The 27,452-nt window shown below is 38.5% G+C and overlaps 1 protein-coding gene across 1 annotated transcript in view; it reads right to left on the reverse strand.

Annotated features, from left to right (window-relative positions):
• LOC107583657 (WD repeat-containing and planar cell polarity effector protein fritz homolog) overlaps positions 1 to 27,452 on the reverse strand; it is a 40,000-nt gene that overhangs the window by 2,534 nt on the left and 10,014 nt on the right. The window contains exons 6-13 of the mRNA XM_016269941.1: positions 26,641 to 26,777; positions 20,712 to 20,903; positions 15,144 to 15,789; positions 10,470 to 10,658; positions 9,904 to 10,027; positions 9,688 to 9,751; positions 4,434 to 4,536; positions 1,864 to 1,963 (exon numbers count right to left, since the gene is read on the reverse strand). Of these exons, the coding sequence (XP_016125427.1) occupies positions 1,864 to 1,963; positions 4,434 to 4,536; positions 9,688 to 9,751; positions 9,904 to 10,027; positions 10,470 to 10,658; positions 15,144 to 15,789; positions 20,712 to 20,903; positions 26,641 to 26,777 (1,555 nt within the window). The remainder of the gene's footprint in view (positions 1 to 1,863; positions 1,964 to 4,433; positions 4,537 to 9,687; positions 9,752 to 9,903; positions 10,028 to 10,469; positions 10,659 to 15,143; positions 15,790 to 20,711; positions 20,904 to 26,640; positions 26,778 to 27,452) is intronic.

Here is a 27,452-nt window from a genome sequence, read left to right on the forward strand (position 1 = left end):
TTCCAGATATCTGCATCTTTGCCTCTCTCCCTGTGCAGGGCTGGATTTAGTACAACCGACGGTGATGCCACCAAGTCATTGTACTCCTCTTCTCGCTCACTCTCCCGATCTTTTTTTTCTTTGCCAGCACAACACAGGCATGAAGCTTGAATCAGTGTCTCTAAGCCTTATTGGCTCGGCATAAGAAACAATAAAACTTCATCGGAGACCAGATTAGTCTGGTTAAATAGAATTTTTAAAAATATCCAAAAAACAAATACAAAAAGGAAAAATGAGAAGAGGCTTTCCGCTCTCTCTCGACTGCTATTTATCTGGGTGGGAGTATCTCCCTCTGATGTCTTGTATGCAGTCGAGTAGCAGTACAGGCCTGAAAACTGGGATTCCAGCTGCCAAATTACCCAAAACTCCTTATTTTATGTTTTAAAACCCGTTAATCCCACGCCATGCTCTTTGGGCCGTCCGCTCGGAACTGGCTGATGGGAGAGGCATGATTTGAAGGAGATCGAGAGAGCTTAAGTGGGACAGAAAGAAAGAGAGTCAGCACAGTCAATGGTCCCTCCATCAACAGCAATGGAAGCAGAGAGAGAGGATAAGACAATAGGACAACCCTCATGTAACACACACACACACACACACACGCGCACTCACTCTACACACTCCTTGTGATGCTCCAGGCCAAACTTGAACTACACATACTAGAAGAGTGAGTATGGGTGTTTGCTCAAAATATATGTTTGACATGAGTTTAAATGTATAGTTCACCCAAGAAATAAAATGTAGTCATTATTTACATCCCTCAAAGCTGTATGCTTCTAAGAATCTTCACATAGTTATTTTCCATATAATGTCAATTTTGCCAAATTTATATTGTTAATAACTGAATGATTGACCTTGACAAATGGATCAGTTCAATATCTGACAAAATCATTCTTTTCAGAAAGTTCTTTTCAATTAACTTGTTCATCAAACTGAGCAATTCGTTCTCAAACGGTTCTCCAGTTCAGCTCACAGAATCAAGGCTCCAGTCAAGGCAGTTCTTAAGATTATTAACAAATAATGACTTAAATTTCACAAAGCTATCGGCTCTTACCACATAGCATGCGAGTTGTATGGAATACTTTGGAGACTTTACTATGGAGTCTTTATGCTTAGGAGTTTGAAATCGAACTGAACTGTCATTGTATAATAAAGTAATAAGCCTCAAGAAGCCATGGTTTACTAATAATTGATAACAAGTAATGTCCAGAAGAATGGCTGCCAAACACATAGACAGCAACACAGACACAAAGGAGCAGTAATACTGATGAAATGAGATCACAGGTGTGTGTTTATCGAGTATTTTACAATTGCCTTGAACACGGCTCAGCCAACCACAATCAAGGACCGGAACTATTACTTTTACTATCACATTCTCCAAAAACATCTACTTCTGTGTTCCACAGAAAAAATAACAGCATATGGTTGGCAAAGATATGAAGGTAAATAATGACTAAATTTTAATTTTTGGGTGAACTATCCATGCTGGAAGACAGACCAGTTTTTGGCATTTTTAATGTATCAGCTAACAATTTAATCGGTAACACTTTAGTAAAGGGACCATTTCTCAGTATTAACTAGTTGCTTATTAGAAATAATATTAACATATTGACTTTATTGGTACTTATAAAGCACTTATTCTGCATGACCATTTTCTGCATCCTTAGTCCTACCCAATACATAAACTTAACAACTACCTTACTAAATAAGCAGTAAATTAGGAGTATATTCAGGCAAAAGTCGTAGTTAATTGTTTGTTAATGGCAATAATTGGACCTTAAAATAAAGTGTGACCATATGAATAATGAATTTAAAAAACACACACACCTTGATGCATTGCTCCAGTGTTCGGGGTCGTGATCATGCCTCTCGCTGATGGTTGATGGTTTGACTCCACTCTGCCCTTCGTACGGTGACTGACACTCATCTGAAAATCACACACAAAATCCCACCATGCCCCGAGGGAAACAGTTTAACATGTAGAATCTTTGAAATGTAGAAGCTCTTCTGTATGAAGCAGAGAGAGAGAGCGAGAGACAGAACATGACACATTGTGTAATACATGGGCGTCTTATACACGACTCTCCCAGACAGAGACAGTGAAGGTTACACATAACAAGAGACCATAAGTGAGACTTGATCTCAGGGAACACCCTACAGCACAGCAGTGTGTGCGTCTGCGTCTCGTGAGCTATAAGATGATCCCTCTCATACGCTCTTCTCAGAGTCCTCCTTTACAATTGACTCTCTCACCAAATCAACACACTCCTCAATAAGACAGTGAACACTGATCCTCTTCTGTGACAACAAAGCAACGGTGGAAGGATGGAAAAAGAGACAGACAGACAGACAGCGAGAGAGACTACATAACGTCTATGCAGGGAGATCCAGAAAAATAGGGGGGATACTTTTCAAAAATTTAAATGATTAGGGCTGTTCATTTAATTCATTCATTGAGTATAAATAGTTTTAAGAAAATTACACCATAAAAATTCTGCAATTATATGAATTTAATTTAATCATCCTCCCAGACCTTTGGAATGATAGAGCTGTTTTATAATAATAGTTTTTGATTTGTATAAAATGGAAGTATATTTATATATATATATATATATATATATATATATATATATATATATATATATATATATATATAAATAAATGTTTTTTAGATATTAAAATAGTGCACACTGATTGTAGGCCTGTGAGAGGCTTATGCAAAATTTACCTGAAAATCCAAATTTCGTTTACATAAAATTATTTGCAATTAATTATTTCATCAGTGTATCATGTAATTAAATTGATGACATTCATTTCATATTGGTTTAAGGGACTACATGGACAACACTTGCTAAACTGTCAGTTAATAATCATCCAGAATCAGCTACAGCAGATCAATACCATTAAAGCTGTTTTACACTTTGAGCTTTGTTTTATTTATGAGAATGGCCATATAATGTGTGAATAGTAAGTCACTTTTAAATTTTTGGGGTGTGTGTATCCTTTAGAGTCATGGTTGGTTGACAGTGTGAGACATTCGCTTCAGGCTGGCCAAATGTAAACAAGACACCTTTGTCTTTTTAATGCACAGCACAGCACAATGCCGAATCCTACCGCGCTCATTCCCTATTTATGATACCCCACACTGCCCTACAGAATTTCCTCTAAATATTCCTCTATTCCACAATAATCCCTGCACATAAACACACAATATCAGCACCTCAAAGAAGCTATTGACCTGAAAACGTACACAGAGCTGACAGAAAAGAAAAAGAGAGAAAAGGGGTATCTTGCACTATAAAAAAAAATCTCAGGCAATGACTTATAATTGCAACAATTTTAACTATTAACAGCGGTAGAATGCCCCCAAACAGACTATTTTGCCCATCCGTTCCTTTTACATTCACACTCTTAAGCACTTCCTTCCAAGGCTAAGGTCTGCTCGGGGTGAGAGAGCAGGGAAATCATCAAGGACATAATTAAGAGGCTTATGGGCAGACAGGGTGGGAAACACACACACACACACATACCCTCAAGTTTTCACCCCCTTATTAGAAGCTAAACACCTCCCTTGTCTCATCTGTACACCTGTTAGCCAAACCACTTCTGTCCGTCCCTCATCCCCCTCTTACTTTTCCTTTCTTTCTACTGCTCTCTTTCATTTGAACGAATGCCCATCCTGCTGGCCGAGGAAATGTATGTTGAACAGCACGTGGGACGTCCTCATCAGGTCAGCAGGAAACAGAATATCAGAGCTGAGGTCAATGGACTTTAAACCCGTCCTATTCAGCCAATTAACAACGTGAATGAATCAAACTCTCTCTACATCTGCACAGAGCGCTCCAAAAAAACCCTTCAAATAGTCAAATATAATTACATAAGAGATTAAAAATGACGAAACCTAATGACTTTTTTTAATTTCCCAGTGGTGCCATCACCAGAGTCACATGTGCCTTACGTCATATCATGAAAGACCGAATGAAATTAACAGTGTATGTGCTTTTTCAGAGCTAGAGTAAATTCTGCTGCGACACGCCACATGCAAATGACTGGAGATGGAAAAAATGGAACATTTCTGAAATAAGCCATTTTTCTGTGTCAAAATAATTGTACCTATCATAGCTTAATATGTTTGATTATACAATGGAAGATGAAGGGGATGAGGCCAGGAAAACCTGTTTGAAAACAGTCAATACTATTGCAATTCCAACTGGTGACCAAGGTGCTTTTACCCTGCAGCATTTATTTTAATTTTTCTAATAGAGTAAATGAAAACACGCAGATAATGAGAGTTTATGAGTGATAATTTTGCACTTGTAAACACTAATCATCACACATCAATAGGAGATTTTGGAGCATTTTTTTTGCAACTAACATTATGTGAATAATTCTCTCACCTGGTGCCGATGTTTGTGCCTCTGCGTCTATTTCATTAGCCTTCTTCTTGGCTACAGAGGCTAACACCACCTCACCCTTATCTGCTGCCACGTAATGGAGGTCCTTTGAAGGTAAAGCAGAACAGCAGAGCAATCTAAAATTAATCTCAGCTCACATGACAATAAGTTTTTTCCCTTTTTCATTTTTGCGCTCTGCTCGAAGAGAGAGAAGGAGCGAAGAGAGGCTGCAGGAGAAAGAGAGAGAGAGAGAATACATAAAATAACCTGTTTGAAGTTTCAGAGGGGGAAAAAAAACAGATAAAAGTATTTTCAAACTTTCAAAAATCAGATTTGCTCATTTGTTCAGTTGCCTTTATGTTGTCCTCCCTCCTTTTCTCTTTCTCCCTGAACTCTGACCGGATGCAATCATACTGGTTTCAAAAAGCACAAAGATGTGGCGAAAGGCATGTGTCATCTTTTTAAAAGCAGGAGCGATGCTCTTCATGTCGGAATAGAGTTTAAACTATTGTCATTACGAGCAGGTGGGTGTGTGAGGCACACACATCCACACACTCACTCTTGCTCTTTCTCTTAAATATGAGCCCTCTCATCCCAGAGAATAGACTATAATATATCTATTATAGAGCCTCATGCAGTCAGGAGACCTCCATTAACCCACAAACATGTTTTTAAATGTCACACCATTAGTCCCACCAAAATGGATGCCGGATTGAGACGTATAACAGAGATAAAGCACAACCGACCGCTCAGAGAATGTGAACAATGACACTAGATGTGCTTTACTGACAGAACCCTTTGGTGTATTAAAGTAAAAGTCTTTTTTTTATCATAAAATAGTTTTAACAAGTAGTTAATTCCAGAATAAACTACAGAGAGAGGCCTACCAACACAGTGGTAAATTCACTATAGAAAGGCTTATTGCTTTCACAAAATGAAGCAACAGAAAATATGTTAAAATATGTTGGCAAATAATTGCAATAATTAAAAACCAAAATCCCAAACTAATACTGCCTAGTAATAGCTCATCAATCAATCAGTTACAAGGAGTGTAATAAGTCTTTGAAAATATAAAATAAAATAAAGTAAAAGTAAAAGTAAAAGTAAAATAAAATAAGTAGAATAATTTTGATACACTTGAAAACTTGTCTGCTTAAGATAATTAATATTTAGTCAGATTTTCATGTATACCATTAATTTCACTCATCCAATCAAATTTAAGACCCAGAGCTATGTGAAACAAATCTGATGTAGTATGCATATTGTACCATGTGGTATAAAACTTTCTCAGTGAACAGAATATCCTTATGTTTCAGTCGAGAAGATCCTCAGATGTTCAGACACGGTGGAAGAACTTATAATAATGTAATTGACAGGCTACATTTGACCATCTTGAAGGGGCCCATTCATGGGTAAATTAAAGTGAAAGTTGGGCGAGGAGCTCAGTGCTGTCTCCGAACTAATAAGATCCTCTCTCTTTCTGTCCGTTTAAACGCTAAACCCATCCTTCCGCTTCGGGGACATCAGTCAGAGCTGCAGCGAGATGCAGGGAGGGTGAATGCAGCATAGTCAGACCTGCAGAGCACTAATGCCTGTATTGTCAACCAGCCTCTGCAAGTCTGATCAAATGAGGGGAGGGGGATAAGAGTGACTTACAAACATCAAACAGGACTTGATTTAGCTCTTCACAGGCTCAGGGATGAGAGCCAATAACCTCACGATTCAAACAATGATTCTTCTTTTTAAACGAAACAATCACAGGCTACCAGACATTAAAAAGTCTAAATTAACATTTAGGAGCCAAATGGCTTTTTACTTGAGAAAATACAGAATCACTCAATTATGATGGTATAATATTTTACCTCTTTAAAAAAAAAAAAAAATACTGAGTTTAGGATTAAACCTCACAGTTTTATTCCAAAACAAATTTAATCTTCCAATCAATTAAAAATTACAAACTCAATACTAAACTTTATGCTAAACAATGACCAATATTTTTTGCCATGTTTTTTAGAATACCACTTATTGCAACAAAACTCTGTTGTGAATACATATATTTAATTACAAGTAATGATTCTCTGCCCAGCTTGAATTGGACATAACTGAAAATGTATTCCTGATTTACTGAGTCAACTGCAAACTCAGTAACAGCTCTAAACGATTCAGTGAATCTGATTCAAATCTCAAACTACCATAGGAATTTGAGACTGTTTCATGAATCTTTTTGAGCGACTCATTAAAAAGAACCTGTCCATAAGCTGTGTATTTTAAGAACCTCTACATTTCTATAACCACATGCATAAGAGGAAAAATCAGATGCAACAATAAAGATAGAGAAGGAAAACGAAAGAGTGCCAAACACTGGATATTAGCATTGCATCTGAAGACCTCTATTTTAGCTTAGCAGAACATAATGCTTTCTGAGCCAGAAAGACAGACAGATTGAAAAAAAGAGGAAGGCCAGGAAACAGAGAGCCAGACGGAGAAAAAGCGACTGAATCCAGACGTCTAAGAGGGATGACAATAATTCTGTACATAAATCAGATATTATACCTCTTATTCACCACAGCTTACACAGGACACCGGATCTGGTCTAATCTTATTTATTTAAGAGCTTTAAGAGCTCAAACGCAGATAAACGGCCTTTTAGTGTTATTTTTGACTGGAGAGGCATATGGAGACAGGATAAACAGCTGGTCCAGCGATGATGCTTGATATTCGCTCGACGTCAGAAAAGAGTTTAAAATTAACATGGACCAGTGGAGCAGAGCAAGAGAGAGAACCATTACATGCGCAACTGCGCATTTACGCTGACACATGTGCGAAAACAATTCTGGAGGATCACACCTGTAATCCACGTGAGTGTTTGAGGAAGGTGTTTATCAGATACACGAGAGGGTCTTACAGAGTTCATTATCCATCTCAACACAGAAACCAGCCAATATCAGCTCTGTGCCGCACATCATGTCTAATCGTTGATATTAACACGGGCCCCCTCCGTTTCCAGCAAACACACGCCCCATTAACCAACAAAGCAAGCATATGATCACAATTATGATCTAATTAATTAATCGGCAGATCAAAAACAAAAAAAAAGCACAGGAACGAGAAAAGTCAGTGAAATACGGCTAAACGAATTAGCACAGACTCTATCAGGGTTCACATCAGAGGATAATTACAAGTATAGAATGTTACAATTATGCAAAACACTCCAGTGAATGAGTGGAGGGGCAACCCTGCCCTCCCTCTCCCTTCTTCTCTACCCCTTTGGGTGACTCCGACCCCTCCAATTTCTTCCAACACCAAAGTGCTTCACTTCACAAAAGAAAAGAAAGAGAAATTCTTTCGGTGCTCCATTGTTGGTTCGGAGACAATGGAGACTCGAGCCCGGCTCATACTGGGTGCTCTTACATGGGGCTCCTTCCGTTTTGTTTCATCTGACCTTTGTGACATCGAGGGGAACAGATCAGATGGAGCAATGACCCCCGCTCGTTCTCTGCCTTTCTCTTGCTTTCTTTCTCTCCCTCTCTCCTGTGGGTGGTTTAATTTAACTTCTGTGGCTAATTAGCCAAGAGCCAAAACTGCAGGGTGAAACGCCACTGCCTTCTCTCTCTCTGTTTCTCTGCCTTTAGCTCGCTCTCTCTCTGCTCTTTGTTGATTCACAAGGACTGATATTCATGGGCCATTCATAATTTGCCACTTTCGTCTCTCTCATCCTTTCTCTTTTGCGTTTTCCCAGTGCATGTCCCAAGAATAACAGATCCAGGTTTCCTTTGCCCTTCTCTCTCTCTCCCTCCCTCCCTCTCTTCTCTGCTCTTTCAGGCTTGTGTGGCTCGAGCTCCACCTTTTCAATTGGGGCCCTCAGCAGCAGCACTTAGTGGGGAATGAATTGGAACGAGTGCGATCGGCGTGAAAGAAGGAGGGAGAGAGAGGAACTGCATGAAAAAAGGACAGAGAGAAAGAGAGAGACAGCGGCCGGAGTGAACGCTAATAGGGAAGGTGTCACTCGGGCATGGAGAGAGGAGGCCTAGAAAAGGGGTCACACACACAAGACCATTTAAAGGAGTGAGAAAGGAGAGGGAGAGAAAAGATAGTGAACCGGCCACGAGAGCTGTGAAAGACAGACTCCCTCACTCTTTTTCTTCCACACCCCCCTCCCTCTTTCTCTTAGCAACTGTTGCTCTCCGGAGTCTCTGGGATTCTTGTTATGGTATAGGAGAGAGGGGACGTGACATGGCCAGGGGCCTCAAACCCAGAGCTGCACCTGCCCAGAGCCTCTCAGTCCAAAACAGAGCCAACTCAAAGGTCTCTGAATGTGTAACCCACCCATAACTAAACTATTGTCACAGACAATGGCAACACATTTTTAAGTTCATTTTAAAACATATTTTTAATTTATACCTTGTCACAATATTAACTTAATGAATCTTTTTAATGATCACAGATTAATTTATTTTTAAATACATAAAAAGCTATGATTATGCTAACTTATAAAGACTTAATTAAATTAGTTAAAACATGCTTTCTGCTTGCATTTTTGAACATTTTCATATGTACAAAATGTACATTACTATTCAAAAGTTTGGGACAGTAAGAGTTTTATAATGTTTTTGAAATAGGTTTCTTATGTTCACCAAAGATGCATTTATTTGATCAAAAACAGTAAAAAAAAAACTGAAATGTTACATGATCCAGAAATCATTCTGATACGTTGATTTGGTGCTCAAGTACCAATCTTATTATTATCAATGTTGAAAACAGTATTGCTGCTCAACATTCCTGATACCTTTGTTTTAGGATTATTTGATGAAGAAAAAGTTCAACATTTATGTGATTACAAATGTCTTTACTGTAGCTTAATTTAATGTGTTCTTGCTGAATAAAATTATTTATTTAAAATAAAATATTACTGATCCCATACTTTGAAGGTAACCCCAATCTAGGGTTTGTGAACTCCTAGAGGTTTCTAAAGCTGAATTTTTGTGAGTTGATAAAAATCTAATAATTAAATAATAATGTAAAATTAAAATAAAAAGACAAAAACAAATAAATAAAACTTAAAATAAAAACACTTACTAAAAAAGACAGAATATAAAAAAATGTATTTACCTGCATTTCATGTGACCATTAACCGACATCTGACAGAACCGTCAACATGCAAACGTGTTATCAAGTTATTGAAAAATGAACTAAATTGAGATATTTGTTGTATTGTTTTGTTGCCATTGTATGTGCATGTCTGAAAGTGTGTGCTCACCATGAACAGATCTCTCGCACCGATATCTACAGCCAGCAAGAAGGCTTTTTCAAACCTCTGGTGTCTGGAAGAGAGAAGTCAGAAGCATTGCAAAGCCATTTCTGAACACCTGACTGACTGCTGATTTTTATTTAATTATTGTTTTCAACTGAAGAGGAATTAATCAGATGAAGGAGGTGGTGTGTACTGTATGTAGAGTGTGTGTTATGTGTGTACCTGAGCAGGTGATGGAAGAATCGGCGGGCGTATCGGCTGATGGGATCTCTGTACTCCAGTATGACAGTGTTTGAGAGGGGTCTGCAGGGGGCATAAAACATCCCCAGCACAGCTTCCAACTGACCTGCAATCACACTCAACAGGATCAAATATGTACAAGCAGTGGCCCCAATCCGTTCTCATTGCATTACATACAAAATATCAAACAAAGTGAAATCTGCAAACAAATTATACTAGAGCATTTCTCAAAACAAAACTTCAAGGTGGTAACAGTGACTTCCTTTAGTTAGGACATTAGCTAGGAATGTTAATGATGTAAAGCAAACTTTTAACAACCACAAAGTGTCAAACTACTTTTACTTTAATTCTGAACCATACATATATGTTTTATAGTGGTCCATGGTCCTATTAGCTATCGTTCTCAGCACCAGAGCACATAACGAGATTTAAATTTATTTTGAAGAGTAAAGACCTTTTTGATTCTAAGCTGCACTTTCCCTGACACTAATTAAGTTTAGGTTTAGTCTCTGTTCAGAAATCAAAGCCTGCAGGTCTGGAGTCTTTACCTTCAGTTTGCTGGTCCAGTGGTTTTCTCAGCAGGTGATCTGTGATGGAGCTGAGTGACCTGTAACACTCTGCTCCCATCATGGCCCAGTCCATATTACCCAGAATTCCCAGTGCTGTGTTCACCTCCTCACAGCGCAAACGGTGCTGTACCAGATCACCTGGGCCTAGCTGAGCCCCATTGAACACACCTGCACATAGAATAAATACATGTTATTGGTGTTATTGAATGGTTGTGAAGTGACACATATGAAATATATGATGACTGAAGCAGACTTAAAAGAAGCAAATACTGTAGGAAAGTCCAAAAGTTACAGTATTTCCATCAAATACTAGACCTAATCGACTCAATCCCTTTCCATTACTGTCCCATTTTTGTTATGTTATATTATAAACAAAAATAATATTTGGAATTTTCACAATTCCACAGAACGGAGAAAGCGAGAAAGAGGTTGTGGAAGCTCTGAATCATATGAGGAGGGAGATCTTTAGAGGCGACGCTCTGTAAGATTGCCATTGACATTTGGATCGATCTTCAGTCTGTGCTCTTTCCCTGTAGCACTGTTGAGAGGTGTGTGTGTGTGTAAGAGAGAGAGAGTGAGCACTGAACTGTGACACACAGCAAATGCAGTCGATTCAGGTTAAACATACTCGTTGGTGTGGATACGGCTGACAGTTAGTTTAGTGAATTACCTTTAAGAGAAATGGCAGATGCTTTAAAAAATGCCATATACAGCAGAGAATCAACCAGAGAGGGTTGAGCAGCTGAATGGATATCTAAGCTAATGGAGCTAATGGATGAACCTTCAGCTGTTTACAAAGCTTCTTATATGTGCATTTACCTAAAAGACAATCACACACTATTTTAACCACAAAAGGGTCATACAGATTAGTTTTCTTCAAACTGGTCTAAATGTAAAAATTAAGGCTCGACTGATAAGGATTTTTTTAACAGCTGATACTAATACAGTTGTCTATAGAGATTAGGGTGTTAGATGCCAGATATCATGCTACTATATGATAAAATACAATTTTTGAAGGCAAATGAGATGAGGACAATAAACACTAATTTTACATCATGATGATATACTTTGACATACATTACCATTTAAAGGTTTGTCGTTTTCGAAAAAAAGTCTCTTATTCTCACCAAGGCTGCATTCATTAAATCAAAAATACAGTAAAAACAATATTACTGTTGAATATGATATAAATTCCAAATCCAAACGGTTTTTTATTTGAAAATGTAATTTATTCCTGTGATGGCAAAGCAGAATTTTCAGCAGCCATTAATTGAGACTTCAGTGTCACATGATATTTAGGAAATCATTCTAATATATCAATTGACTGATCTCAAATTTTTTAATGGTAGTGTATATAATGGTATTAATTATTATATATGTACAAAATTTACAATACTTTAAAAAATCTGTTGTTGTTATAGGCCCTGCATAGTTTTTGTTACTGTTGTTACTTTATCAGCTATTATCTTTAATATCTTCAGGTGAGTGCTAAATTTACAGTAGTTTCAGATTTCATAGTGCGTCAAGAGCATTTCATATATTTAACCACTAAAACTTTTCCTTGCATTTCACACACACACACATTCATTCTTCTGTATCCGCTGCCCTCTCTCTTTTCCTTTAATTCCTGTTCTTTTTCTTTCTCTCTCAGACACATCTTTCTATTTCTAACTCTCATCTGTCTGTTCTCTTGCTAACTTTCTGTGAATGTTAGTGTCGGTGATCACAATGAACAGTAATCACCTGAGGCGGTTGACACCCGTAAAGGTGGCTTTAATAATGTAACAGAGCTTAATCCAGCCATACTGGATCTGCTTTTGAACGGCACACTCAATCACAGCTACGCTTAACCTTGCTCACTTCTCAACAGGAGACCATTAGCACAGCCACGAAAACCACACGCACCATAATATTATTGACAAACACCACACAAACCGAGAAATATGTTGCCTATCAATAAAACAACCCCTCAAGACCCTCTGTATTCATGATTCCTGAAGTCTTAAACATGAAGGAACCTGCACATAACACAGCAAAGTAAAGTAAATGACCCATGTTTGTTATCTCTTTCTGTTGCTAAACCAATTTTAACTCCCCTCTTGGACAGAAATCATCTCCTGTGGACGTTGAGAGCAGAAGGAGGCACGATTTTGCGGCAAATAAAACGACAGCCACCATTTTTTTGTAAGTGAATTTGGTAAGGAGGTCAGGTAGGGTCCAATTAAAACTGCATGTGGGAAATTAACAGGCCGCCTCCCACAAACCCCTGAAGAGTGAACTAATGTGACTAATAACAGTGTGGAGAGAAATTACAGAAGTCAGCACAGACACAGAAGAGCTGCAGAGAGACAAAACAAATTGAAAAAGAAAAGGCTGAGGATGAAAAGTGCACCGATTAACAGTTAGTTTACACATATATGGTTTTTACACATTTATATGAACATTTTTAAACAAATACAGACAAAATTGAATTGTTACCATTTTTTAAATAAATAAATAAGTAACATAAGTAATACATTTAACTGTTCTGTCCAGTAAAAAAGCTTTAAAGAACAGTTAGGTGACATTAATAAGAAGTCATAAATTTCATTACATTAATTGTTGATTGTGTTAAAAAATTAAAATAATTTGGACTTTGGAGAACAAAATTAATTGGAGTACAACATTTAATTGTTACTTAAAAAATATGAAATAAAATACAAAATTCAATTGTTACGGTCTTTTAAATAAATAAAGTAAAAAATTGAACTGTTCTGTGAAGTGAAAAACCTTGACAGTTAGGTGACCTTCATTTATGAGAATTTGTGATAGTGATTGTGATAACAAAATACTCATTTGGACTCTAACTGAAGTTGTTTTTCTTGTTCTTAATTGTGGTAAGTGGTATAAAAAGACCCCACTAATTTATTTATTTGAAATATTTTATAAATATATAGGCATAATGACACAACCAAAACAAACAGGGTGTCTTATGTGATGCAACCAAAGGGCTCCAAACTGCAATGCTGTGCAATTTCCTCTCCTTTAAATTAATCTTGTTTCCCCCTTACTCTCTTTTTTTTCTCACTTTCTCAGAGTGTGCCGGCCAGTTGCCCCCAGTATCCACTCCGTACAGCAGCTCTCCTGTGCTGAGCGCGTGCCCAGATGAGATAACTCAGGGAGGAGAGGAAAAAACGAAGGGAGGGTGAGCGAAAGAAAAAGAAAGAGCTGCTTCCTTGGAAAGACTGGAGGTCTGCCAACACTTTCATCCTCTGCGCGTCCGATTCACTCACTTCATCATGTAGCAGTTCTAAAGATATAAGTCAATAAATATGGGCGCGTGAGCAAGACAAGCCCAACGAACACGTTCACAAACAAATAAATAGACAAACGGGCAAACAAGCGCTGCTCAATAGCTGCTCCGAATTATCAGTCGGAAAGGATGTCTTGCTTTCTTCATCAAAACCTTGGCACGCGATCAGAGGAGAGGGAACTGCTGTCGCTGTCTCTCCCTTCCACCCTCCCTTGCTTTTTACCTCTCTCTCTCGTAGAAAACGCTTTCTCTTGCTGACGCTCTCCATTTAAAACTTTGACAGAGTCGCTGGGAGTCACATTCACTTCCAAAGTCAAAATTAAACTCTAGGCATGGGCAGGTTTTGATTGTCAAACTTTATCTGGTGCCCTGAGGGACCGTAAGTCACTGTAAATGATTTATCGGAGAAATGCATCCCAGAATGCACCTGGAGGTGGCAGCCCAAGGGTGGGTATCGAGTGACCTCAGAAGACTTGGCCCCTGCATCTGCCATTCCCTCAAATGTCTGTGTGCTTCTACAGTTCTACAATGAACGCAATCTCAGACGGTACACTCACACTCTGAAGTATATAACACATAATAACACCACCACGCACTCTCTTGATCGGACAAGCTCTAATCTGATTGGCTGGCCTTATGCGTGTCCTTTACAAGATAGAGGGTTGCTAAAATTATTACTTCTGGAAGGACTAATCACTGGATTTGCCAAAGTGTGCAAGGATTGTGACATCAAATATCTTATTTCGGGCTCTTAGTAGCTAGAAAACTAGATATCTATATACTGCTTCTTTGCAACTGGGAAGAAGAGGGGAATCAGGTAATGGGCAATTTAAAATAACTGCTTTCTGTTTGTAAAATGTAATTTATTCCTGTGATGGCAATGCAACATTTTCAGCATCCATTATTCCAGTCTTGATCCTTCATAAATCATTCTAATATGCTGATTTGGTGCTCAAGAAACATTTCTTATTATTATCAATGCTGAAAACAGTTGTGCTGCTTCATATTTTTTTGGAAACCTTGATATATTTTTTTTCAGGATTTTTTGATGAATAGTTAAAAACTGTATTTATTTGAAATAGAAAATTTAAATTTTTCAACATTATACATTTATTATAGTCATCTTTGTTTAATTTACTGAAACCTTGCTGAATAAAGTTATTTTTTTTATCTTACTGATCCCAAACTTTTGAATGGTAGTTTAAGTCTCAAGTGTAAATTCTCTCTTCAAGATTGTTGTGTGTTTGTGTTTTATGACTTCTAGCTATATAAATACAATAATGTTCAAGAATCTTTAGCGCTACACTTCAAATGATCTACTCTGATTTCAATCAAGTAAACTACAGAAAGGTCCCACTGACCTAATCTTAGCCTCAGTGCAGCAAGCGGCCCTCCATGAAACCGAAGCAGCAGTAAGTCATGTGCCTCCAGACCCTCGTTTCCATGAGATATCGGACAGTAGGCCCAATGCATTCCCTCTAGCCCCTCAGAGGTTTTTATGTGACGAGAGAGCTGCAGGCTGGGGCCTATAGAGCCAGGAATCGGTTCTTCACTCACTAACCGCAGAGGGAGAGGCGAGAGTCCCATATCAAAGCACTGGAGCTCGCCTTGACCTCCGCCCACCACCAGCAGAGCTCCTGAAGGATGCCATGCTAGTACCGCTGGCACCATGGAGCAGGAGGCCCACTGTGAGTGGCCTGTCTGTGGGTCAAAAAGAACTACAGAGCAATCCTGAAGCCCCAGGAGAACCCAGCGCTCCAACGGGTCACGACAACAGATTATAGGTTTGGACGTCAGGGGTAGAGGAGAGCTGGACAGACGTTGGAGACATCCACGAGCACATTCATATACACAGGTTTGGACTTCAGGAGGCTGGGCCTCCTCGTACAGCTCAGACGTGGAGTGTTTGGCCTCTTGGTGCAGCTCCGCGGTCAGGACGTGGTAGGGTTGGGTCAAACTGAATCTGCAGTCTATAGGGTTTCCATCAGTTCGGATAGAGCTCAAAACCTACACAGAGAGAAACGGAAGAAAAAAAGAATTTCATTTAATCATTGAAGTATTTTTTTTCCCAGAAAAAGTATGTGAACCCTTGCATCTACCAGTTCAGTTTAATTATAAGTTGATTGTGCATGCCCAGTTCACAATTACAGGAAATATTTGGTGAAAGTTATTTCTGCTGAAACCAAGGGTTTACATACTTTTTTCCTATTCATCTGTCACAACAGAGATAAAATGTTGTTCATATACTTGTTTCAGATCATAATTTAGTTCATGTACTTGTTCTGAACTGTAAAATATTTATTTTACTACAAATTTAACTTTCACATTTTTGGCAGTTTTATTTATAGTGTAGTACTATAGCTGGAAGAGACTAAGAAATGATAAATAGAAAAGAGGGAACAAAATCAGGTAACGAACCAGATTCAAATCTGACACCTATTTGAGAACCACATCTCAATGTGTGTGCTAAACTTTTAAAAACATTATTAGAAAAGTTATGCATAATATGTCATTTTAGTGAAATGGAGAATGAATCATCTTAAAATAATTATAATCAATATTAAAAAAACTCACAACTCAATGTGTCAAAGCGTGCTCTTCTACACCACAATTCTCAGAAAGTTGGGTGACTAAATTATATTTCAAAATGATAAATACAAAAAGTAACAACCCTTAGCAAGGTAAAACAGAAACGGAGAAAGAAACAAGCAGTCTTGAAGAACCACAGCTAAACCAAAAGTTACAAACATTTTGCAAAAGTAAATATTCAGCATGGGCACCTCCATTCCTGAGACAGTAGAAATCACAGGCCCAACACACATGTTGAGCAAATTTGTTTGGAGATTTAACCTCAAAATGTGCACACAAACAGCTTAAAAAGTATCCTATCAGACGGCAGCACGCAGGAAGTTGGGGTTTACCTGTAGTATGTGTGTTTCTGGTGCAGATGGTGCGGTGAGAGAGAGACTGAGAGCGATGGGCTGGCACAGAACTGTGGTGTGTGCGCCAGTGTAGGAGACTGAGTTAAGCGGGTTGTCGATGGTTTCTGTGAAAGCAGGGGATGAGTTTTTTGTCTTTTTTTTAGCTGTAATCCCCCCTGGGCCGACTCCCGCTGCACCCCAGGGGGTGAGAGGGGTTTAGTGAGAGGGCGGGAGAGGAGTTGCTGACAGCACAGAGGGGAGATCCGGAACAGTGCCAGATCTCCACAGAGCCAGGCCCCGCTGAGACACACCTGCCCCAGCCACAGAGGCCCCCATTCTGGGCCTGTCCACAGCTGGGCCCGGGCTCAGAACCAACACCCCACTGACCACGCTAGCAAAAGACCAACGCCCCAACTGCTTTGGCTAATACTCCGACAATGTTGACCCCGCTAGCACTAAGCTAGTCAAAAACTAGCTAGGGCTAGGTTGAACACCTTATCAGGCCTTTTTAAAGTGGTCAGCTTGCAGCTCAGGCCAAAATTTGTGACCTCACGAGGCTAATGCTTTGCCAATACCATGCTAGGCAATGCTACAGATACTATTTGGGCTAATAATACACACATTTAAATGCCTTGAATAACATTGTGCTTCGTTGTGAATGTAAAATTGAGGACTAGAAGTGCCATAAGGAATTGCACAATCCTCACACTTGTTTATCCGGTTTAGCAGTAACAGATAGCCATAGAGAGAAAGGGCTAAGCTCTTTGCCACAGTAACACTAAACAAAAACAAAAAGGTGAATAAATAAAGGAGAGCTGGTTGAGAGGCAGTATGTTTGCCTCAGCACTGGGGGACATTTCGAGTGTCTTTCTCCTACCCGCCACAAAGGTTTTAACATCTTCACAGAGTGATCCTTCTTAAGACCTGCATTCACACACACGCACACACAAACATCGCAAATCCCACAGCTGCCGCTGAAACAATGACAGATTCAATTTCACAAAGACAAACGGCATCTTGGTGAGTTGGGGAGGTGCAAAGGAGAGCGAGAAAGAGAGAGAGAGAACAGTGGTAAGTGAGTCTCTGTTAGTTATTGGTTTCAGTCACTGGTCAAAACTATTCTTTTCTTTTCTTCTCTTCTCTGGACTTTCTTTTGCAGCTTGAAAGATAAACCCAAAGAGGTCCAGCTGAGCAGCAGGCCTTGTTCACAGCAGTAGAGCTCTTTGAGCCAATTTTCCAGCTCAGAGAGCAAACAGTGAGAGAGAGCGAGAGAGAGGGGGACAGTGAGAGAGGGAGAGAGAAAGGGAGATGATGATGAAGGCAATCTATGAAAGTTCTTGCTGCTGAGTCTCCACTCTTCTGGTGTGTGTAAATGTGTGTGTGTGTGTGTGTGTGTGTGCTACTCAGATGCTTGTCAGGCCGCTGTGGCATGAAATCAACACAGAAGCATTCGCTCTACTGCACCTGCACATGCCCAAGAATTTAACCCGAGAAATCACATTCCACTTGGACCTTTTCTCTTCATATATAACATGGTCTGGAATCATAACAGCAGCCATGCGCAGAAAAATGACAGAGATTGAAACCATTCCACATGAGCCTTCTAAAATCAAATCAACACTGACCGAGAGTCACTGAATAAGGAATACATTCAAAAAAATGAGAGGAATAAATTCAGCAGGACAAATACCTCAGTCAGAAAAGGCGTCTGTGTCAAAAAATGTGCGTATATACACTACCATTCAAAAGTTTGGGGTAAAAATGTATACTTTTCTTCAGCAAGGATGCGGTAAATTGATCAAAAGTTTCCTCAAAAATGTTAAGTAGCACAACTGTTTTCAATAAGAAATGTAACAAAAAAATTACATAGCAACATTAGACTATTATGAGCACTTTTGTTGGGATATAGTTTGACAATTTACGTTGTTTGAGACCATTGTGGTCATAACATTTCCTCAAGAAATTCCTTTAAAAAAAGTGGATGTCCCTGAATGTCACTGACTCCATGGTCTATGTGTAAATTCTGGAGTACTTTTCACACAGGCCTGAAAACTGTAAAAATAGTTCTGCTTTCATTCCACACTGAGTGAAAAGGATAATATGTGCTTGGTTGAAGACACAAGAAATGTGGCAATTTTAAATAAAGTACAGATGCCTGGTAAATATGCAGATCAAAAGAATGAAAAAGAGAAGTGTTCCAAGAGAGATAACAGGATATTCAACAACATCTAATGCGTACGGAAAACATAACAACAACCACCCCAATATGCAAAACAACTAAAAAAATAAAGAAAAAAAAAGTAAAGAAAAACGAAAAATTATATAAAATGCTTACTGAAAACATAACCAACTCAACATGCAAAATAAGAGTATATATAAAAATAATTTTTTATTAAAATCATTAAATTGCAGGAACAGGGGAATTGATTATAAATGTTAAACGTTTGCATAAATAAGTGTGTGTGCACAAGTGTTTTTCCCCGTGTGTCTCTTGGCAGTGCTTATCTGCGAGGGGTAAGAATTAAGACCACATAGGGAAAGAAAGCGTACTTTCTAAATGCTGAAGACTAAGCAGAAAATGGGTTTAGCATGCAGATAGCAAACTTAACAAAGGGAACATATATATGAGGCAGAATTGATTGAAGTGTGTGTCTGTGCGCCGAGCGAACCGTTTGATTCACCGCTCGCGTCTTACATAAACTGCTAGCTTGATTTCACACCACGGATCTGAAAATGACAACAAACACTTTAATTAGAAACGATGAAGGCGAGAGACACTTTAATGTTTTTTAACCGTAGAAAAATGAGAGAGAGAGAGACAGAGAGAGGAAGAGAGAGACAGAGAGAGAGAGGAAAATAAATAGGTGAAGGCCCAGGATAAATCCAGGGTTCATTTCCAACCGGAGCAATCCAGCGTTGCTTTATGCTGCCCCCCTTTTATTTTTTTATTTAGCAGTTTTCTCCCCCTTGTTTGTTTTCATTTGGTGCATTTGCGATTGGAAACGCAGCTGTTTACTCGTCTCTCTCATCCCCTGCTCTGCGAGTGAAGATTTTGCATATGTTTAAAACCAGAGTGCAACGTTGGGAGCTTAAGCATTGCTTGCTGATTTCTGAATCGTCGCCATTCAACATTAAGCAGTGCTGATAGGCACTGGAATGTACAGTAGAGATGGAGAAGTGGACAGACAGTTTCACACACAAAAAAGGAAGAGTACTTTGGAGATGTAGACTCCAGTAATATCAGTAGCCTAATAAAAGCGGTTTTATTTTACATGTTTTATTTTCACTGCATGGGGCCACTTTGTTCTGATCACATAGCCAGTTGAATACTAGTTACTTTATAAATAATGAAAAATTATTACTGGATAAATTAAAACAATAAAACTAAATGCTAATTTATTAATACTAAGTTCAAGACAAGACGACATTTCGTCCACTGTGATGTAAGCAAAAAAATAAGTGGTACCTTTAAAAACAATGATGGATTGGTGTTTGTACTGCAGCTCTATTCTATAAGCAAAATATTTCTAGAATCAAGAAAACATTTGTTTTTTGTTTTGTACCTCTGCATAGCTGCTGCGTAGCTGCAGACTCGCTGGAGAACAGAATACATACTACAATGAAAGAGTGTCAGCTACACAGGAAGGGGGCTGAAAGGTCAAAGGTTGGCTGTTCACGTAAAAAAAAGTTCAAGTAAACAGTCTGCGAGTTACTGCAGCTCATTGAGAAACACAATGGTAATTGGTACAGCATGACAAAAGAAAAAAAGAAAGGTAAAATGGGACAAAAAGACTGGGGCGAAAAAGGGATTGACAATCTTTCCGAAACCTTGAGCAGCGGAGCATTGCGAGGGCATTATTAAAAGTATTTATATTATTTAGGAGGTCACACCCTGGTTATTATCTGACCTTCAAGTCTCTCTCACATCATTCAAATTCATCACCCAAAAAATGTTAGTTCAGACATGGATAAAAGGCCAACCCTGAAGCAAGGTCAATGTTTGCTTACCGTAAGCCCTGGTGTATCCGAGCAGGCGAGCAGCACCAGGTTGGCCCTGTCCACTGCACTAGGGACTGGAGACCAAGGCCTTACCTCCTCGTTACAGAGAGGCCACCAGCACACGGCCACATCCTGTGTCCGGTTCAGCCCCACGTTGCGCTCCATGCGCCGTCCTCCACCAGGTAAATCCACCACTGAAACCTGCAGAAGAACAGCAACCGTAAAGGAATCATACCACAAAACATCTATAAAACATGACCCCAACTCTTCTGCATAACACAACACGGCTGCATGCTGCTTTATTAATGTGGCCTGAGCTGCTTTGGGTAGCAGGGCATTGTTATCTTTTGTTGGGGTTTTTATTAAAATCATCTGAAATAGCCGCACATGTTCTGCACTTGGTGAGGTGTTTGAAGGTAACAAGGTATTTGTGTGACTGCTAATAAGATCTCTAGATGCTTTCATTTTCATAAACCCCAGATTTGGACAGGTACTGTATTGTTTCCAGCATGGTAGGACTGAACCAGAATTGGATTCTGCAGGAAAATACTATGGAAAATAAAAAGGTAATTGGTCTATATCTTACAATTGCAAGTTTGTTTATCGTAATTATGACTTTATATCTCATAATTGTGAATTGATTTCTCATAATCAATATCTCGGATTCTAAAATACATCAGCCAATTTGCAGCACAGATCAATCCTAAAACCACCCAAAATTACAGGTTTCTAATGAAGCGCAGGCTAGTGTTTTGCTGCTGACTAAGTCTGACTACCAAATTTCATTAAAATGAGCCGCACCTGATTGAGACACACCTGCCGTTTGGCTGATGCACAAACAGCTTTAATCACTCAAGACTGTCTAGCTTTAATGTAGACATAATAATTGAGGTACTCAAAACTGGTTCCTTTGAAGGGGCGTTTAATCCACTTTCTGTTTATGGGACTGCAATAATAGTTCAGTAAGGAGCGATATTTCTCCTACACCTCTGCATTAATCTCATATCTGCGACAGCTCATCATGTGCTATTTCAGCAGTTCTGAGCTATGGTTTTAAAGTAGGGTTTTTTCCAGACCCTTAATGCAGCCCATAGTACGAATAAATGGCATGAAAATACGATATGGCTCTTATAGAGTCGGTGCCTATTCATGCAACATAATAGCAGTCATTTCCATATACTTCATTCTGAAAGGCCTTATCAAGAGAGCAAACACAGAGTCTCTCTTTATGTCAACAACTCTATCTGTGCACAATAGGGAGGACTAGAAATGTACCACAGTCTGTTCATGACAACAAAAACTGTTCATCATTTAACCTTGACCTTCACAGACTGTGCCCGTACAGACTAATCGTGCATGTTAAGTATCATCTAGCATGAAAATGATTTATATAAGATTAATAAATAAACAAAAACAAAGTAAACCAGTACAGACTGTGGGAAAATAATATTCATCTCTCTCTGCCTCTTTCTGCCCTCCCCCAAAACTTGATTCCCCGTCTCGCCTGTGCTTGCTGGTCAGCAATAATCAGACCCTCTTTCTGGAGGATTAGGCTCTGTCGCAACAAAGCGCTCCAGTAATGCGATAATGTTCGGGTGCGGAGGGTGTTAAGAGCCTGATGTATTTATGTATTGTGTTTAGTCCATAATCAGACCCATCCAAATTGTGATCTCCGCACACTTGGTCTCCGGCCCATTAAAATTAGGTTAATGCTTTCAAAAAGAAAATGAATAAAGATTTTTTTTCTTAAATTCCGTTATGAATTTTTTTAGACAAGTTGCTTGGAAAGCTAGAGAATGAATGGGATGGAGAATAAAGAATGGAGCGATCACCTACGTTTCCTCTGAAGAGGAGGAGATGGACTTGACCTCACCCTCCAACCCCTACATCACTGCTCTGCTAGCGACAAACTGCATGGCTGTGACCAGTTTTACAGAGCGGTAATAATGGTCACATCTTACAATATAGATAGTACATTTTCTGTTCCTCTGGCTCAAACAGTAGAGCGTAGTGCTAGCAACGCCAAGGCCATGGGTCTGATTGCCAGGAAATCCAAGAACTAATGAAATATACACACTAACTTTTTTATATACAATACAATTTTTTGAATGTTCTTTAAAAATTAATAAATATAAAAGAAGTATCTTATGCTCAGCAAGGCTGGTTTTATTTGATAAAAAATACAATAAAAACAGTAACATTGTGAAATATTACAAATTAAATAATTGTTTTATTTTTTTCTGTGAAGACTACATTTTGATTTGTTTGCCCAAAAAATATTTCTTATTAATATGTTGAAAGCAGATATGCTGCTTAATATTTTATGTAGAAACTGATACATTTTAGGATTCTTTGTTCAAAAGTACAGCATTTGTTTTAAAATTGAAATCTTTTGTAACAATGTCCTTTGACCATCAGAAAGTCATATTTTTTGCTAAATAAAAGTATTAATTCCTTAAAAACAAAAAATACACACACACACACATAAATAATTTCTTATTTCCAAAAGTGAAACTTTCATATATTCTAGATTCATTACATGTAAAGTAAAACATTTCCAACGTTTTCTTTGTTCATGAAAGTCAAAAATCCAATATCTCAAAATATTAGAATATTTACATTTGAGTTTCCTTAAATGACCATCCCTACAGTATAAATTCCAGGTATCTCTTGTTCTTTGAAACCACAATAATGGGGAAGACTGCTAACTTGGCAATGGTCCAGAAGACGATCATTGACACCCTCCACACAGAAGATCATAACAAGGGAAGTCGTGGCCTAATGGTTAGAGAGTCGTAACCCAAAGGTTGCGGGTTCGAGTCTTGTACCGGCAGGGGTTGTAGGTAGGGGGAGGGAATGTACAGCCAGGGTTCGTACATATTTTTACCATGACTTTTCCATGACTTTTGAGACAATATTCATTACCTAAATGTTCCATTATTTTACAATAAGAATAAAAATCTGTTCAAATTATCATAGCATATGTTAACTAAAATGAATGACTATTAATGCTACTCGTTTGCTTTCTTGTTTTAGTAATAAGTACAAGCTGCAACTGCGCCAGACCTTACTCCACATTTCACATCACTGAATATTATAATTTATTTAACTGTGTGGCCAGGATGGCCATTTTGGTGTCATTTTGTGTGTATTTTTGCTGCTTAAATGCAACAAGCTGCGCTTTAGAGCCCTGCATTTCAGCCCGAGCCCAACGGCCCCAACGGCCCCAACTTATGTATGGCTTCGGGATAATTTTCACGTCATAGCTCAGTCATGGGCCAGGCATCAGGCTTGCTTCCTCCTTATGTTTATATTTTAGATATCCATCAATTATTATGGGGATGACAAAGATTTGCCGCGCTCGTGGAAACAACACGAGACCATGCTACCGCGACTGTCAAGAGTGGCTCAGATGGTGTTTAGTGTCCAGCAGCAGCGAATGCTGGAAGAGTTCCATGTTAAAGCGCACGCAAAGCTTTATTTATCTAGGTTAACGATTTAAACTAACATTGTTTTTTAAAGCATTTTATATAGGCCTATAGATTTTATTTTAGTCAAGTCGTGATGATTTGAGAAGGCTAAATTGATCAAACATAGGCTATGATTAACTCACTGTCTGCCATGGCCGCTCGGCTACCCACTGCTCCGGGTGTGTGTTCACGGTGTGTGTGTGTTCACTGCTGTGTGTGTGCACTTTTGGATGGGTTAAATGCAAATGAATGTCACATGTCACGTCACACCTCACGAAAGGGGTCAAATACTGTCAAGTAAAGCCGATTCAAACACTTGGGAGAGCTTCACAAGGAGTGGACTGAAGCTGGACTCAGTGCATCAAGAGTCACCACACTCAGACGTCTTCAGGAAAAGGGCTACCAAGCCACTTCTGAAACAGAAACAATGTCAGAAGCATCTTACCTGGGCTAAGGAGAAAAAGAACTGGACTGTTGCTCAGTGGTCCAAAGTCCTCTTTTCAGATGAAAGTAAATTTTGCATTTCATTTGGAAAGACTGGAGAGGCACAGAATCCAAGCTGCTTGAAGTCCAGTGAGAAGTTTCCAAAGTCAGTGATGATTTGGGGTGCCGTGACATCTGCTGGTGTTGGCCCAATGTGTTTTATCAAGTCCAAAGTCTACCAGGAGATTTTACAGCACTTTATGCTTCCACCTGCTGACAAGCTTTATGGAGATGCTGATTTCCTTTCCCAGCAGGACTTTAGCACCTGCCCAGTGCCAAAACCACTTCCAAAAGGTTTGCTGACCATGATATTACTGTGCTTGATTGGCCAGCCAACATGCCTGACCTGAACCCCATATGAAATATATGGAATATTTTCAAGAGAAAGATGAGAAACAGTCGATTCAACAATACAGATGAGCTGAAGGCCACAATTAAAGAAACCTGGGCTTCAATAGTGCCTCAGCAGTGCTACAGGCTGATCGCTTCCATGCCACACCTCACTGATGCTGTAATTTGTGCTTAAGGAGCCCCGACCAAGTATTGAGTGCATAAATGAACATACTTTAAAGAACTTGAGCTTTTCTGTTTTGCAAATTCTTTTTTATTAATTGATCTTAGGAAATATTCTAATATTCTGAGATACTGGATTTTAGACTTTCATGAGCTGTAAGCTCCAGTCATCAAAATTAAAACAAAACAAACATTTTTTAAATGGTTTACTTTACATGTAATGAATCTAGAATACATGAAAGTTTCACTTTTTGAAATAAGTTACCAAAAAAAAAAAGATATTTTTCACGATATTCTATTTTTTTTAGATGCACCTGTATATGTATATATATATATATATATATATATGTGCTGTCAAACGATTAATCGCGATTAATCACATCCAAAATAAAAGTTTTTGTTTACATAATATATGTGTTTATATATTATATTTATTTATTTATAATATAAATTATATGAATATAAATATAGACATGCAAATACATGTAAATATTTTCAAAATATATACTGCATGTGTGTGTATTTATATATACATAATAAATATACACAAAAACTTTTCTTTTGTATGCGTTTAATCGGCACTAATCGACAGCACTAATATATATATATATATATTACTGACCCCAAACTTCTGAATGGTAGTGTACCTTAAGGGCAATGTAATGTAAAAATGAAATGTTAATTAATTAATTAATTAATTATTTATTGATAAAAGCATCTGTCAATGCAAAAATAAATGCATAAATGCAAATCTTCACTTTCAAATGTAATTTATCTCTAAATAGAGAAATGATTTTGGTTCCTTCTGTTCCGGTTCTAGCAAGACCTTTGATGTGGGAAAACGGTGTGTAATGAGCACACTGAAAAACTGCTTTGAGTAGTTAATGCTTCTCAAATTTCAAATGATACTGTTTTCAAAAAAGCTTTTTTTCTCCCCTTTTTTATATTTACTTGATGCATAACAATTACAGTATTACAGCCATTATACAATGATCCAACTGTCTTCCTTTTTAAATAAAAAAACAACTTTTTTCAAGGTTTCTGTAATTTAGTTTACAAAAATAAAGACAGAAGGAAGAACACATTTGTCAGGCTTATAGAGATGTACTGTCATAAAGGATGTGACCTCTCTATAAAGAGAGGAGTGCTGTATGTTTGGACCTGATGTTCCCCACAGGTGTGCATTAGAGAGGAGCTCCAGTAATCACAGTGTTACCTGTCCCAGCGGTAAAAGAAAGCTAGTAAAGCCAGGCAATTATTAGAGCTAAAAGCCCCATGGAAAGAGCCAGACCAGCCTCATTAAAGCTTTTTAATTGAAAGCAGGAGAGGCTGTGCTGCCTTTCCTCCTAAAATGTGCTAATGCATGTGCATTGAAGAGTGTGCACGTGTATGTCTTGAGGCAAGTGTTCAATAGATGTATGCATAAAAGATATGTGCATGTGTGTGTGTGTGTGTGTGTGTGTGTGTGTTACCTTAATCTCTGTAGCTGTGAGTTTCTCCATGTGTCGTGCTAGCTCAGGTGAGCTCTGGTTCTTCCTGTTCAGGTAAACCTGACACACCTGACTCCTCTCCATCAGCGAGAACAGCAGGAAGCGATCGCCGATCACCGCTGAAAACCACAGAGAAAGGTTAAAGGTCAAAACTCATATGACCTTGTGAGACTACAGCTTGACTACAGATTGATTCAAATGCTAACTTACCTCTTGTAGAAAAGCATTTTGCATTTATAGCTAGAGATAATTCTTTCAAACAATAACGTCCCTCAAAATTTACTGGAACAAATTTGTGCACCTCTCAAAATATGTTTTTTATTTCATGGTAGGTACTTTCCTTTGACTTGTACTGTTATTAGGATATTTAGGATATTTATTGTCCAAAACTCTTTATCTTACCTTCATGAGGAGGACATTTGGTCCCCACAACATAGGTAAGGTCTGACCCACACACACAGAAATGAACAAAATGAATAATTTCCATAAGTGTTTGAGTCAGGGCAGTAGTTTAAGAGACTAATAAGGAGTCACAAAAGAGAGAGAGAGAAAGAGACAGACTGTAAAGCCTGTAGGGTATGCAGCTTTCATGTTAAAGAGAGACATTTGCAGTGAAATTGTTGACAAGCTCTCCACACTGTGATTAGCAATTAACCTTCCCTTCCTAAAAAATTAATCTGTTTATGAAACCAATTAAACGGCAGAAAAATTAATACAAGCCATTCAGAGAAGCAGGTTTAGTTGAGGATGATATTCAGGACTGGAATTTCCAACAGCAATTAGAGATGGAATAT

This window comes from Sinocyclocheilus grahami, unplaced genomic scaffold (genome assembly GCF_001515645.1).
Source record: "Sinocyclocheilus grahami isolate Dianchi unplaced genomic scaffold, SAMN03320097.WGS_v1.1 scaffold54.1, whole genome shotgun sequence".
In the NCBI taxonomy this organism is placed as follows: domain Eukaryota; kingdom Metazoa; phylum Chordata; class Actinopteri; order Cypriniformes; family Cyprinidae; genus Sinocyclocheilus; species Sinocyclocheilus grahami.